Source organism: Chlorocebus sabaeus, chromosome 22 (assembly GCF_047675955.1).
Source record: "Chlorocebus sabaeus isolate Y175 chromosome 22, mChlSab1.0.hap1, whole genome shotgun sequence".
In the NCBI taxonomy this organism is placed as follows: Eukaryota; Metazoa; Chordata; class Mammalia; order Primates; family Cercopithecidae; genus Chlorocebus; species Chlorocebus sabaeus.
In genome coordinates this window covers 33211187-33224340 of record NC_132925.1, presented here as the reverse complement: position 1 = coordinate 33224340, position 13154 = coordinate 33211187, and the positions used below count along the sequence as shown (strand labels likewise).

Here is a 13154-nt window from a genome sequence, read left to right as displayed (position 1 = left end):
GATTGTTTTCTACCTTGCTACTATCAATAATGTAATAAATATCTTTGAAAATGTTTTTGGGTACACATATATTTGTAGGATAAATTCTTAAAAGTAGAATTGCTTAGTCAATGGATATGTGCATCTTTTATTTCAATGTTGGTAAATTTGCAATGTCTCTGTTTAAGGGATGCAGTGGACCAAAGGAAGAAGCCTCCTTACACATATTCACATAAGCTTCATCACTATGTATTAAAGCTAACAGGACCCATCCACCTAAAGCTGGACTCCTAGATTAACATAAATTAAGAGAAAGATCTTTGGCCAGCATCATCTTAGATTTCATTTGCTGTAAGATGTACCCATGCCATGGGAATCAAGCAAATTAGGGTTCCCTCTCACTCATGGAGAGGGAGGCTTTCAAAATAATCTTATGAATCCCCAAAATGTAATAACTCCTAAAGTCTCTTTGTAATTCCCCAATTCTACCTGGTGTCTATTACCATGGTACAAAAGGGCTAAGATGACGAGTTTCTGATAATGACTTTTTTTTTTGCAAGGACTGGGATCCTTTGAAAATCCAACATGTGTACCACCACTTGCAGGTTTAAGTTTGTGCTCTGCAAACTATTTGAGGAGTAATATATGCAGTTAGGCTTGTGAAAATCAGTTTACCTATCAAGAGGATGGGCTTTATGAGAGGAGTTATAAATCTAGAAAGAAGAAGTAAAAGCCAGTACAGTGATCTCTGACCACTCACACCATTTTTCCCAAGGGCAGGGACTAAGCAGGAGTGTCCAATCTTTTGGCTTCATTGGAAGAAGAAGAGTTGTCTTGGGCCACACACAAAATACATTAACACTAATGATAGCTGATGAGCTAAAAAAAAAAAAAAAAAAAAGTTGTGAAAAAAAATCTCATAATGTTTTAAGGAAGTTTACAAATTTGTGTTAGGCCACATTCAAAGCTGTCCTGAGCCACAGGTTGGACAAGCTTGCACTAGCAGAAGGTGACAGATAATGGCTTTTACATGAGACCTCGTTATAATCAGTATCAGGTCTTAATATGGTTAATAAGATTATTTATAATCTTCATGTGTCAATTCCATCTCTTTGTTTTGATAGGTCAATGCTTTTTAAAAAGTAAACTCTTAAAATTGTTATTAGGAAATAAGCTTTGTGTAATTTTTCTAGTATAGTGAAAGATTATACTCATTCATTCACATTATTTCCTAAGTTTGTAATTGCTTGTACTTGCAAGATGGCTAAGCAGGAGTAGAAATTTGGTTTGTGGGATAATATGATTTAAGTTATAGCAAAATTCTCAAACATCTCTAGAGTGGTATATAGGTTTTCAGTGTTTCCATATCCATCTACCACCCCGTAGGGCTGGGGAAGGGTTGTTGACTGGGACTAGACTCTGAGTCTTTTGGTTCTAATGTGCTCTTGACTTGATACCATTCCAAAGCTTAATGTTTGTGGAAGGAATAAATTCAGGGCTTTCTTCTTACTAAGCCAGCCAACCTGCTTGGCTATAGTGGGGGAAGAAGGGGAAAAATGAAGAATGTGACTCTTGCTATTTTTCTTTCTGTGTCCTAAAACAATAACTGAGGTCACATTATGTATATACTTGATTCCGTAGTATAGAGAAATTCTGGTAAGAACATTTGTTACCAGGTATTTTATCAATTTGAGTCAGTGTTGGAAGCTGAGCTGTTTCCAAGTACTTTTAACTTAAGAATGCCATCTGGTGGTGGTGCCGAGAGAATTATCTGGCTTTTACTCTAGCCCCACCTCTCCAGGGTAAAAAACTGATTTGTTTTTAAACACAGAAGCCTCACATTTTTTGTTTAATCCTAAAACTCATATCTTATGTCATGTCTTTAAAGTTGTAGGTCATGACACATTAGTGGGTTACATTAGTGGATTCTGAATTCACTCTAGTGGTTGAAACACCTCTAAGTTTATGGCTCAAAGATTCATATCTTTAATCTGTGTTTTTCAAACTATGGATTATAATTTGTTAATGAATTGTGAAGTTAGTTGCTGCCAACATTTAAAAAATAGAATAGAAATTTACAAGAAAATATCAGTGGTTCTCATGGAGCAAGGTTAATTAAAACTTTTATTTTGTATACACACACAGGTATATATGTATATATGTGTAAATATATATATTTGCATGTATGTAAATGTCGTGGGTCACAATTGTGAGTATTTCTTTTGATTGCAGTCAAGTATTTGAAAGCCAGTAATTATTGTCATAGTCCCATCTAGTGGTACTTAAGGATATTACTGCTGAAGGATTTTAGGAAGGTAGCCTATGGTTATTCCATGCTCCTGGCCTTTTCATAGTCTTTTCCTTTGTGATTTGAAAAATTATTTTTATTTGAAAAATACATGTTTATCTGAATAATAATACTTGTCATTAACACGTGTCTAGATTCTTTCTGATCAATACCAGATGCAAGATGTATTGGAGAAATCTGATCATCTAATAGCTGCAGCAAAAGAGCTGTTTCCTCGTAGGCGCACAGGTATTCAATTCAAATAAAAGCTTCTCTTTTTTATTAACTATAGCCCACAACTATTTGGAAGAATTTAAAATCCTTTCTTAGGCATCATATTATTTGTATTACAAGTATTATAGGGTGGATTTACAAGGGTTGTTAGGGTTAGAGTCATTATAATCTGTTTCCTTTCCACTAAGAATATTAACTAGTTGTGTTACAAATAATTCAGCTAAGGAAAAGTAAATTGTTTTAATCTACTAAAATATCTTGTGGTGTAAAGTACAGGATTTTGTAATTTTAAAATGTGACTTGAGTAAAGCTTAATTTGAAACCTAAAGCAACTTCAGTCTCTATAAAAGGAACTTTGCCTCTTGTCGGATATACGCATTATTTATTTTAATGTGTGTGTAGTTCATTGTTTATCTTAATCTTCTAGAAACATCATTAATTTTTTGTGTAAGGTTGGAATTCCGGCTTGCCAATTTATTAGTGTTACTCTGGGCTAGTTACTTAATGTCTGTGAGTTTCAGTTTACTGATCTGTAAAATAGTAATAGTACTTACAGGGTTTTATGAGAGTAAAATGAGTGAATATATGTAAGTATGTTTAGAACAGTGCCTGGCATATAGTAAGCACTACATTAATGTGAGCTGCTGTTTAAGATTTTCATATGATGATGCAAACCAATGGCAGTATATAGCTTGTGAAGTCAATTTAATTAAATGAAACAAATCATCACAACTTCTTTTCCTTTTGCAGGGTTTCCAAATATAACAGTGGCTCCTGATTCCTCTCAGGGTCCCATTGTGGTAAATCAAGACCCTGTCACCCAATCTATCTTTAATGAGTCTGTCATAGAACCTCAGGTAATGTGTTCTACTCACAGCTATAACACTCATGCTGAAAGGAAGTTTAAGTTGATATAGGCCTTGTAAATATTTTAAAAGTTTAAATATCAACAAGTGCTAGTTGTGGTTGCTAGATTTGCTGTTACTTAAGTGTACTGCACTTTCTGTGAGTAATGTTTGTACCAAACAAGACTGGATAATAATAGCTAACATTTATTGAGTGCTTACCTAGTAGGTGTATATACTGTTGTTATCCCCATTTGGCAGATGAAGAAATTGAAGCTGAGAAAATTTAAGTGACTTGGCCAAGATCACATAGTTTGCATCAGAGATGGGATTCAAATCTAGGCCACGTGGCTCCACAAGACTGCCACCATCAATCATTGTGGAAACAGCGGGGAGTCTTTCCACTTGGAGTCAGGTGGATCTACTTACTAGCTGTTTGATCTTGAGCTGATTTCTTAAAATATCTGGGTGGGCTCAGAACGTGTTTTGCTTCTTTGTTTTTTGTTAAATGGGACTAGAATGTACCTGATATCGTTGTTGCATGGATCAGATGAGATAGGTTATGTAAAGTTCCTGGTGTAATACCAGGAACATAGTACTTCATAAATGTTAGTCTCTCTTAATGTATTAGGATATTTAAGAAACAGCTTCCCAAGAAACTTGCAATTTATCAACTAGTTATATGGGAGAATTGTATTACACTAGTAAAACATTAGTTAGCTGTGTTCTAACCTAATGGGAATTCTTAATTAGTGAAAATGTTTAGAATTTTGAGATAGTAAACTTTTTTAAAAGCCCATGAATAATTTAATACTAAAATAAAACAACATGCATGACTAGGACTCAGTATCTATTTAATGAAATTTCTTAAGTTATAGTTTCTGTGAAAAAAGAAAAGAATCATCAATTAGAGGGATATTCCTAGGGAGTTGCAAGGTCCAGAATCATAAAAGATATGTTAATTATATTGTTTCATACTTCCAAAGGCAATTAAGTAAAATGTTACACATATTTTAAATAGCCCAAAACCTTTTGCCGTATTTCCAGGCAAAAACCATTTATGTTTTGGCACTTAATGAGAAGTTAACTTTCAGATAGTTGGAAATTTAATCACCCTAGAATGTCTTATTGCTGTAGTATGTTCAACTGAAGATTTTACTTTGATTTAAATAAATCATATAGTGAAGTGTGCCCTATTTATTTCAGTCACACTTTAAGCACTTTTTCAGTTAATTGGAGCCTGGAAACAAGTACACGACATATCCCAGCAACATGGAATAAAGCAGTCACATTTTATTCTGTTGAAGAGTCCATTCTCACACCTGAGCCTATTACCGTTAATATAGCAGTAGAATTTCAAATTAATGTTACTGATACAACTAATTTACCTACCTGGTTTAAGTTCTTTATCAATTTACAGCTGATAGCAGATGAAAAACAGTGATGTGAGCCTCTCAAAGCAGAGGTAGCAGAGAAAAACGGCGGTGAGGGAGGAGAGAGAGGACACCTGGATAGATAAGCAGAGGACCACTATACATCAGAAGGGAAATTGGTGTTGCTGTAGATAATCTTGAGTCACCAAGAAAAAATGAAATTATAACTGAATTACTTAAGTTCTCTGGGTCCTAGTTTCTTCATCCATATAGGAATTAGTGAGACTAAACCTACTCACTTATTCATCATGTAATATTTCAGATCATGCACTAGATGCTAAGATACATAGATGATTAAGGCATGTCTCTGTCATTGGATTAGGGAAGTAGCAGGAGTTGAGGTTAGAGAGACAAATAGGACCTAGGTCCTGAAGGACTAAGGACTGGAAAGTAAAAGTAGAGCCACTGCAGGATTTTAAAGAGTGGAGTCATGATGAGATCCAGTATAGTGTGGAAGGTGGATTGGGGAGGGACAAGACTGGAGAGAGGGTCTGGTTAGAAGACTTAGGTGGGCATCTTAGTGAGAAGTGGTGAGGGCCTGACCCAAAGCCCTAGCATTTGGGAGGCCAAGGCGGGTGGACCGCTTAAGCCTGAATGTTGAAGACCAGCCTGAATAAGGAAGGAAATAAAGGAGAATAGGGATAGACTTGAGTGTGGTTAAAATGAGGTAGAGTTGGCAGAATTGGGTGGCTGATAGGACAGGACAGGTGAGAAAGAAGGATAACTCCTCATTTGCTGGCTTGAGCATTTGAGTAGATGGTGACACTCTTCATGGTCTTAGGTAATATTGGCAGGAACAGAATTTCTGGAAGACTGGTAGGAGGGGTTAGAAAGCTGTTCAGCTTGAACCTATGGAGTAGGGATATCTTTTTTTTTTTCTTTTTTGAGACAGGTTCTTGCTGTGTCACCCAGGCTGGAATGCAGTGGCACAGTCATGACTCACTGCAGCCTCTACCTCCTGGGCTCAAGCAATCCTCCTGCCTCAGCCTCTTGAATAGCTGAGACCACAGGTGCACGCCACCACACCTGCCTAATTTTTGTATTTTTGGTATAGACGGGGTTTTTCCATGTTGCCCAAGCTCCTGGGCTCTGTTGCCCAAGCTGGTCTCAAACTTGGGCTCACGTGATTCTCCTGCCTTGGCCTCTTAAAATGCTGGGATTACAGGAATGAGCCACTGTGCCTGGCCAGAATAGGGATATCTTATAGGCAGTTGAATATGAATGTCTAGGGCTTAGGACAGATCTGCGTGTGAAGATAGAGGTTTGGAAATTAATAGCATTTCATTTGTAATTATAGCTTTGGTATTAGATGAAAACATTCAGAAAGTGGATCAGATGAGGGGAGAAAAGGTTGATATAGGCCTTGTGGTAAATATTTTAAAAGTTTAAATATCAACAAATGCTAGTTGTGGTTGCTAGATTTGCTCTTACTTAACTGTATTGCACTTCTGTGAATACCGTTTGTACCAAAGAAGGTAAGACTGGATGATAATAGCTAAAATTTATTGAGTGCTTACCTAGTAGGTGTGATGTGACTTGAGTCACATCAGATATAAGGAAAGGGTAGAAAAATAAGATCAGTAAAGGAGATTGGGAAGGAAGGGCCAGAAGAGTAGGAGAAAATCTAAGAAAATACGGTATTATGGGAGTTAAAAGAAATGTGTATCAAGTAGATTTTTTTTTTTTTTGAGACAGGGTCTTGCTGTGTTGTCCAGGTTGGAATGCAGTGGCACGATCACAACTCACTGCAGCCTTGACCTTCCTGGGCTCAGGTTATTCTCCCTCCTCAGCCTCCTGAATAGCTGAGACTACAGGTGTGGGCTACCTCACTTGGCTAATTTTAAAATTTTTTTGTAGAGATATGGTTTCCGCCATGTTATTCAGGCTGGTCTTCAACATTCGGGCTCAAGTGGTCCACCCGCCTTGGCCTCCCGAAGTGCTAGAGTTTTAGGCATGAGCCACCACACCTGGCCAAGTGAATTTTAAAGGAAAGAAATGAGTGGTCAGAAAAGTAAGGGAAGGCAAAGGCAGAAATATCCATTTGATTTAGGAATGAGTGTGTTGAGGTTGACCTTGTAGAGAGCAGTTTGAGTGGAGCAATAGGGCAGAAGCAAAGTTGCAGGGCATAGGTGGTGAGTGAGGAGGGTGGAACAACTCTTTCAAGAAGTTTGGTGGCAGAAGAAAGAAGACATATATAGCTTAAGGTAAGTATAGGGTCAGATTAAGATGGGAGAGGCTTGCTCACATTTAAATGCTGGTGAACTGAAGCCACTACAGAGAGAGATGTTGAAAATGTTCGAGGGATAGGATAATTGATAGGAGTGGAAGGATGTGAGAGGATTTGTGTTCTACAACATGTGGAAGGCTTAGGAGGAGGGACCTCTCTTCTGTTATGACAGAAAAAAAAAAAGAAAGTCTGAATATATATCTAATCAACTTGTGCTATTTTTATTGTTGTGTTGAGACAGGCTCTTAATGATATAGATGGTGAAGAAGAAGGAACTATTAATAGCCAGTCAGGAGAAAGTGAGAATGAGAATGAGTTGGATAACTCTCTAAACTCTCAGTCTAACACAAATACAGACAGGTATGTGTATATGGCATAAATACTACAACTCGTAGCTTTTTTCCATGGCTGTTTCAATGTTTGCCTATTGCATCATTTTTTATTAAATGGAAGTTTGTTTTTATTTAAAAAGTTGTTTATTTTGATATTTCAAAATAATTTGCAGGGATAATATAAAAAGCTCTTATATACTCTTTACTCAGATTCATCAATTATTAACGTTTTCCACATTTCTTTTTATCATTTTATCTCCTTTTCTGAGTATGCACACACATACATGCATGTACATGTGCACCCCTCATCACCTGAGTAATATACATTGTACCCAATATGTAGTTTTTTATCCCCCACCTACCTCCCGCCCTCCGCCTTCTGAGTCTCCATAGTCTGTTATATCACTCTGTATGCCTTTGCATACCCATAGCTTAGCTCCTTAGCAAGTAAGAACATGTGGTATTTGGTTTTCCATTCCTCAGTTACTTCTCTTAGAATAATGGTCTCCAGCTCCATCCAAACTGTTGCAAGATACATTATTATTATTATTTGTGTGTGTGTGTGTGTGTGTGTGTGTGTGTGTGTGTGTGTGGCTGAGTAGTATTCCATGGTGTGTCTATACCACATTTTCTTTATCCACTCATTGGTCGTTGGGCACTTAGGTTGGTTCCATATTTTTGCAGTTGACTAACACACATTTTTAAAGAACTATTTGGAAGTAAGTTGCTTGCTTCATGTTCCTTTATCCCTAAATACTTCAGTGCGTGGTTCCCAAGAAAAAGAGCATTCATTCAGATAAAATCACAGTGCAATGATCACAATCAGGAAACATTGATTTAACACTATTATCTAATCCATAGGCCTTATTTTGATTTCTCCAGTTGTCCCAATAATATTTATTTTGTTTTTTTGGATGATTAAAGAACTAATCGTAATCACCTATTATATTTAGTTTTCATGTCTTTTCATTTAAAAAAAAACCTGGAATCTTCTAAAATCTAATCTTAGTGTTTCTTTGCCTTTTATGACATTTTTATAGTTTTGAAGAAGTACAGGGCAGTTATTTTACAGAATTCCCTCTAACTTGACTTTGTCTTATAATTTCTTCGTTATTAGACTCAGCTTACTTACGCATTTTGAGCAGGAATACCCCTAAAGTGATGCTAAGTCCTCTGTACATAATATCAAGAGACGGTGATACCTTGGTTTAATTATTGGTGCTGTTAACTTTCATTGTTTGGTTACAGTGATGTCTGCCATATTCCTTCAATGGATTATACTGTTTTTTCTTTTATTTATTTTGATGTTTATTTGTCACATACTTGGGAGCTTCTTCAAGTAATTCCGGCGTCCTTTTAACGTATCTTCTTTAACATTTAATTTCTGGCACAACATAGCTCTTATTATACTTTCTCTTCTCCAGAATCAACCATTTCTTCAAGAATCCTTAACTCATTTTATTAAAGAAGTGTGTTTAGAAACCAAGCTCTAAGTATTGGATGTGTTTATTGCACTTGGCAGTTATTGTTTTTAGACCAACAGATACATATATATGCACACATACATATATATACCTATAGTCGTATGTATATGAACATATCTATATTAATATCTAGTTTTCTGTCTATTTAGCTATAAATCATGAATTTACAGTGATACTTCCAAGTCCAATTTAACACTATTGGTTTTATCTTGGTCCTATCTTATTCCATATTTGTATCACTCTTCTTTAACACTGAGCAGCATGTCTCCAAACATTACACAAGTATATTTATTCATATTCAATCCTGCAATACATAGAAAGTAGTTTTGGAATTGCTGCGCCCATACTAATGCAAAAATAAACCTGCTAAGTAGAGTTGAAGATTGTTTGCAGATTTCTAAAAGGTTATTGTATTCATTTGAAATATAATTAGGTTCATTTGTTTCTATTTGTATTCAATTTTAGGTTTTTACCTCTCTTTTTGACAAAATTATACAAAAAGCTGTTTTTAAGGTAGTGTCACCATCCCTACCCCTTCTAACTAGTTCCCGTCTACACTTACCCTTGTAGGTAATCAGTTTCCTTAGTTTTTAAATTTATTCTTTCTGTGTTTCTTTTTATAAATGTAAGCATATATATATGTATATCCTTATTTTCTCTTCTTATATAAAAGGTAACATACTATATTTGCTTTTATTTTACTTTATTTTAATTGACAATAAATGTGCATATTCATGGGGTACATAGATGTTTTTATACATATAATGTATAGTGATCAGATTGGGGTAATTAACATATCCATCTATATTTACTTTTACCACTTAATAATATATCCTGGAAATCTCCCCATAGCTGTTTATAAGTTTACAGAGATATTTTTTCTTCATTTTTATAATAAAATGAAAGAGCTGCATAGTACTAAATTGTGTGAATGTACCGTAGTTTATTTGACCATTCTCATATATATGGTAATTTAGGTTATTTTCAGTATTTTATTTTATTTTTCATTTTTTGAGATGGAGTCTCATTCTGTTGCCCAGGCTGGAGTGCAGTGTCACCATCTTGACTCACTGCAACCTCCGCATCCCAGATTCAAGTGATTCTCCTGCCTCAGCTTCCCAAGTAACTGGATTACAGGCATGCACCACCAGGCCTGGCTAACTTTGTATTTTTATTAGAGACTGCATTGTTCGGCTCACACTTAAAAGCGGGACATGCGGTGTTTTTGTCTTTCTGTTCCTGCATTAGTTTGCTGAGGATAATGGCATCCAGCTCCATCCATGTCCCTGCAAAAGACATGATTTCATTCCTTTTTATGGCTGCATAGTATTCCATGTTTTATTAAATTAACTAGAGAGAACTGGCATCTTCATGACATTGAATTTTGCTATCCAAGAACATAGTGTATTTTTCCGTTTGTTAAAAGGTCCACTGCTTTCTTCAGAGCCGTCAGGCATAGACATTTAAGTCTGATGAAACTGCGCCCACAGCTGCCCCTTCCCCCCAGGTGCTCTGTCCCAGGGAGATGGGGGTTTTATTTATAAGTCCTTGACTGGGGCTGCTGCCTTTTTTTCAGACATGTCCTGCCCATTGAGGAGAAATCTGGCAGTCTGGCCACAGCTGCTTTGCTGAGCTGCAGTGGGCTCCACCCAGTTTGAACTTCCTGGTGGCTTTGTTTACACTGTGAGTGTAAAACCACCTACTCAAGCCTCAGCAATGGTGGACTCCCCTTCCCCCACCAAGCTCGAGCGTCCCAAGTCGATCTCAGATTGCTGCTGTGCTGGCAGCGAGAATTTCAAGCCAGTGGATCTTAGTTTGCTGGGCTCCATGGGGGTGGGATCCGCTGAGCCAGACCACTTGGCTCCCTAGCTTCAGCCCCCTTTCCAGGGGAGTGAATAGTTCTGTCTCGCTGGCATTCTAGGCACCACTGGGGTATGGGAAAAAAAACAAACAAAAAAACACTCCTGCAGCTAGGTCGGTGTCTGCCCAAATGGCCCCCTAGTTTTGTGCTTGAAACCCAGGACCCTGCTGGGGTGGGCATTGGAGGGAATCTCTTGGAAGACCATGGGAAAAGTGCAGTATGTGGGCCAGAGTGCAAGGTTCCTTAGGCTCAGTCCCTCATGGCTTCCCTTGGATAGGGGAGACTTTAACACCTCATGGTCAATATTAGACAGATCAATGAGACAGAAAATTAACAAGGATATTCAGGACTTGAACTCAACTCTGGACCAAGCAGACTTAATAGACATCTACAGAATTCTCCACCCCAAATCAACAGAATATACATTGTTCTCTTACTTCATTGCACTTATTCTGAAATTGACCACATAATTGGAAGTAAAACACTCCTCAGCAAATGCAAAAACGGAAATCATAACAAACAGTCTCTCAGACCACAGTGCAATCAAATTAGAAATCAGGATTAAGAAACTCACTCAAAACTGCACAACTACATGGAAACTGAACAACCTGCTCCCGAATGACTACTGGGTACATAACTAAATGAAGGCAGAACTAAAGATGTTCTTTGAAATCAGTGAGAACAAAGACACATCATACTAGAATCTCTGGGACACATTTAAAGCAGTGTGTAGAGGGAAATTTATAGCACTAAATGCCCACAAGAGAAAGCAGGAAAGATCGAAAATCGACACCCTAACATCACAATTAAAAGAACTAGAGAAGCAAGAGCAAACCAATTCAAAAGTTAGCAGAAGACAAGAAATAACTAAGATCAGAGCAGAACTGAAGGAGATAGAGACACGAAAAGCCCTTCAAAAAAATCAATGAATCCAGCAGCTGGTTTTTTGAAAAGATCAGTAAAATAGACCGGTAGCCAGACTAATAAAGAAGAAAAGAGAGAAGAATCAAATATATACAACAAAAAATGATAAAGGGGATATCACCAATGATCCCACAGAAATACAAACTACCATCATAGAATACTCTAAACAACTCTATGGAAATAAACTAGAAAATCTAGAAGAAATGGATAAATTCCTGGGCACATACACCCTCCCAAGTCTAAACCAGGAAGAAGTCGAATCCCTGAATAGACCAATAACAAGTTCTGAAATTGAGGCAGTAATTAATAGCCTACCACCCAAAAAAAGTCCAGGACCAGGTGGATTCACAGCCGAATTCTACAGAGGTACAAAGAGAAGCTGGTACCACTCCTTCTGAAACTATTCCAAACAATAGAAAAAGAGGGAATCCTCCCTAACTCATTTTATGAGGCCAGCATCATCCTGATACCAAAGCCTTGCAGAGACACAACGAAAAAAGAAAGTTTCAGGCCAATATCCCTGATGAACATCAATGCAAAAAGTCTCAAAAAAATACTGGCAAATGGAATCCAGCAGCACATCAAAAAGCTTATCCACCACAATCAAGTTGGCTTTATCCCTGGGATGCAAGGCTGGTTCAACATATGCAAATCAATAAATGTAATCCAGCATGTAAACAGAACCAAAGACAAAAACCACATGATTATCTCAATAGATGCAGAAAAGGCCTTTGACAAAATTCAAAACCTCTTCATGCTAAAAACTCTCAATAAACTAGGTATCAGTGGAACATATCTCAAAATAATAAGAGCTATTTGTGACAAACCCACAGCCAATAGAATACTGGATGGGCAAGGCAAAAGGCAAGGATGCCCTCTCTCACCACTCCTATTCAATGTAGTATTGGAAGTTCTGGCCAGGACAGTCAGGCAAGAGAAAGAAATAAAGGGCATTCAAATAGGAAAAGAGGAAGTCAAATTGTCTCTGTTTGCAGATGACATGATTGTATATTTAGAAAACCCTATCGTCTCAGCCCAAAATCTTCAAGCTGATAAGCCACTTTAGCAAAGTCTCAGGATACAAAATCAATGTGCAAAAATCACAAGCATTCCTATACACCAATAACAAACAGCCAAATCATGAGTGGACTCCCATTCACAATTGCTACTAAGAGAATAAAATACCTAGGAATACAACTTATAAGGGATAAGAAGGACCTCTTCAAGGAGAACTACAAACCACTACTCAAGGAAATACGAGAGGAAACAAACAAATGGAAAAACATTCCATGCCCATGGATAGGAATAATCAATATCATGAAAATCGCCTTACTGCCCAAAGTAATTTATAGATTTAATGCTATCCCCATTAAGCTACCATTGACTTTCTTCACAGAATTAGGAAAAAACTACTTTAAACTTCATATGGAGCCAAAAAAGAGCCTGCATAGCCAAGACAATCCTAAGCAAAAAGAACAAAGCTGGAGGTATCATGCTACCTGACTTCAAACTATACTACAAGGCTACAGTAACCAAAACAACATGGTA

General features: G+C 37.1%; 1 protein-coding gene across 6 annotated transcripts in view; it reads left to right on the top strand.

Moving 5' to 3' along the window:
• Positions 1–13154, top strand: part of SPICE1 (spindle and centriole associated protein 1) — a 67135-nt gene that overhangs the window by 17248 nt on the left and 36733 nt on the right. For all 6 annotated transcript variants that reach the window (XM_007985785.3, XM_007985783.3, XM_007985786.3 and 3 more), the window contains 3 exons: positions 2422–2515; positions 3251–3357; positions 7247–7365. In XM_007985785.3, the coding sequence (XP_007983976.3) occupies positions 2422–2515; positions 3251–3357; positions 7247–7365 (320 nt within the window). The remainder of the gene's footprint in view (positions 1–2421; positions 2516–3250; positions 3358–7246; positions 7366–13154) is intronic.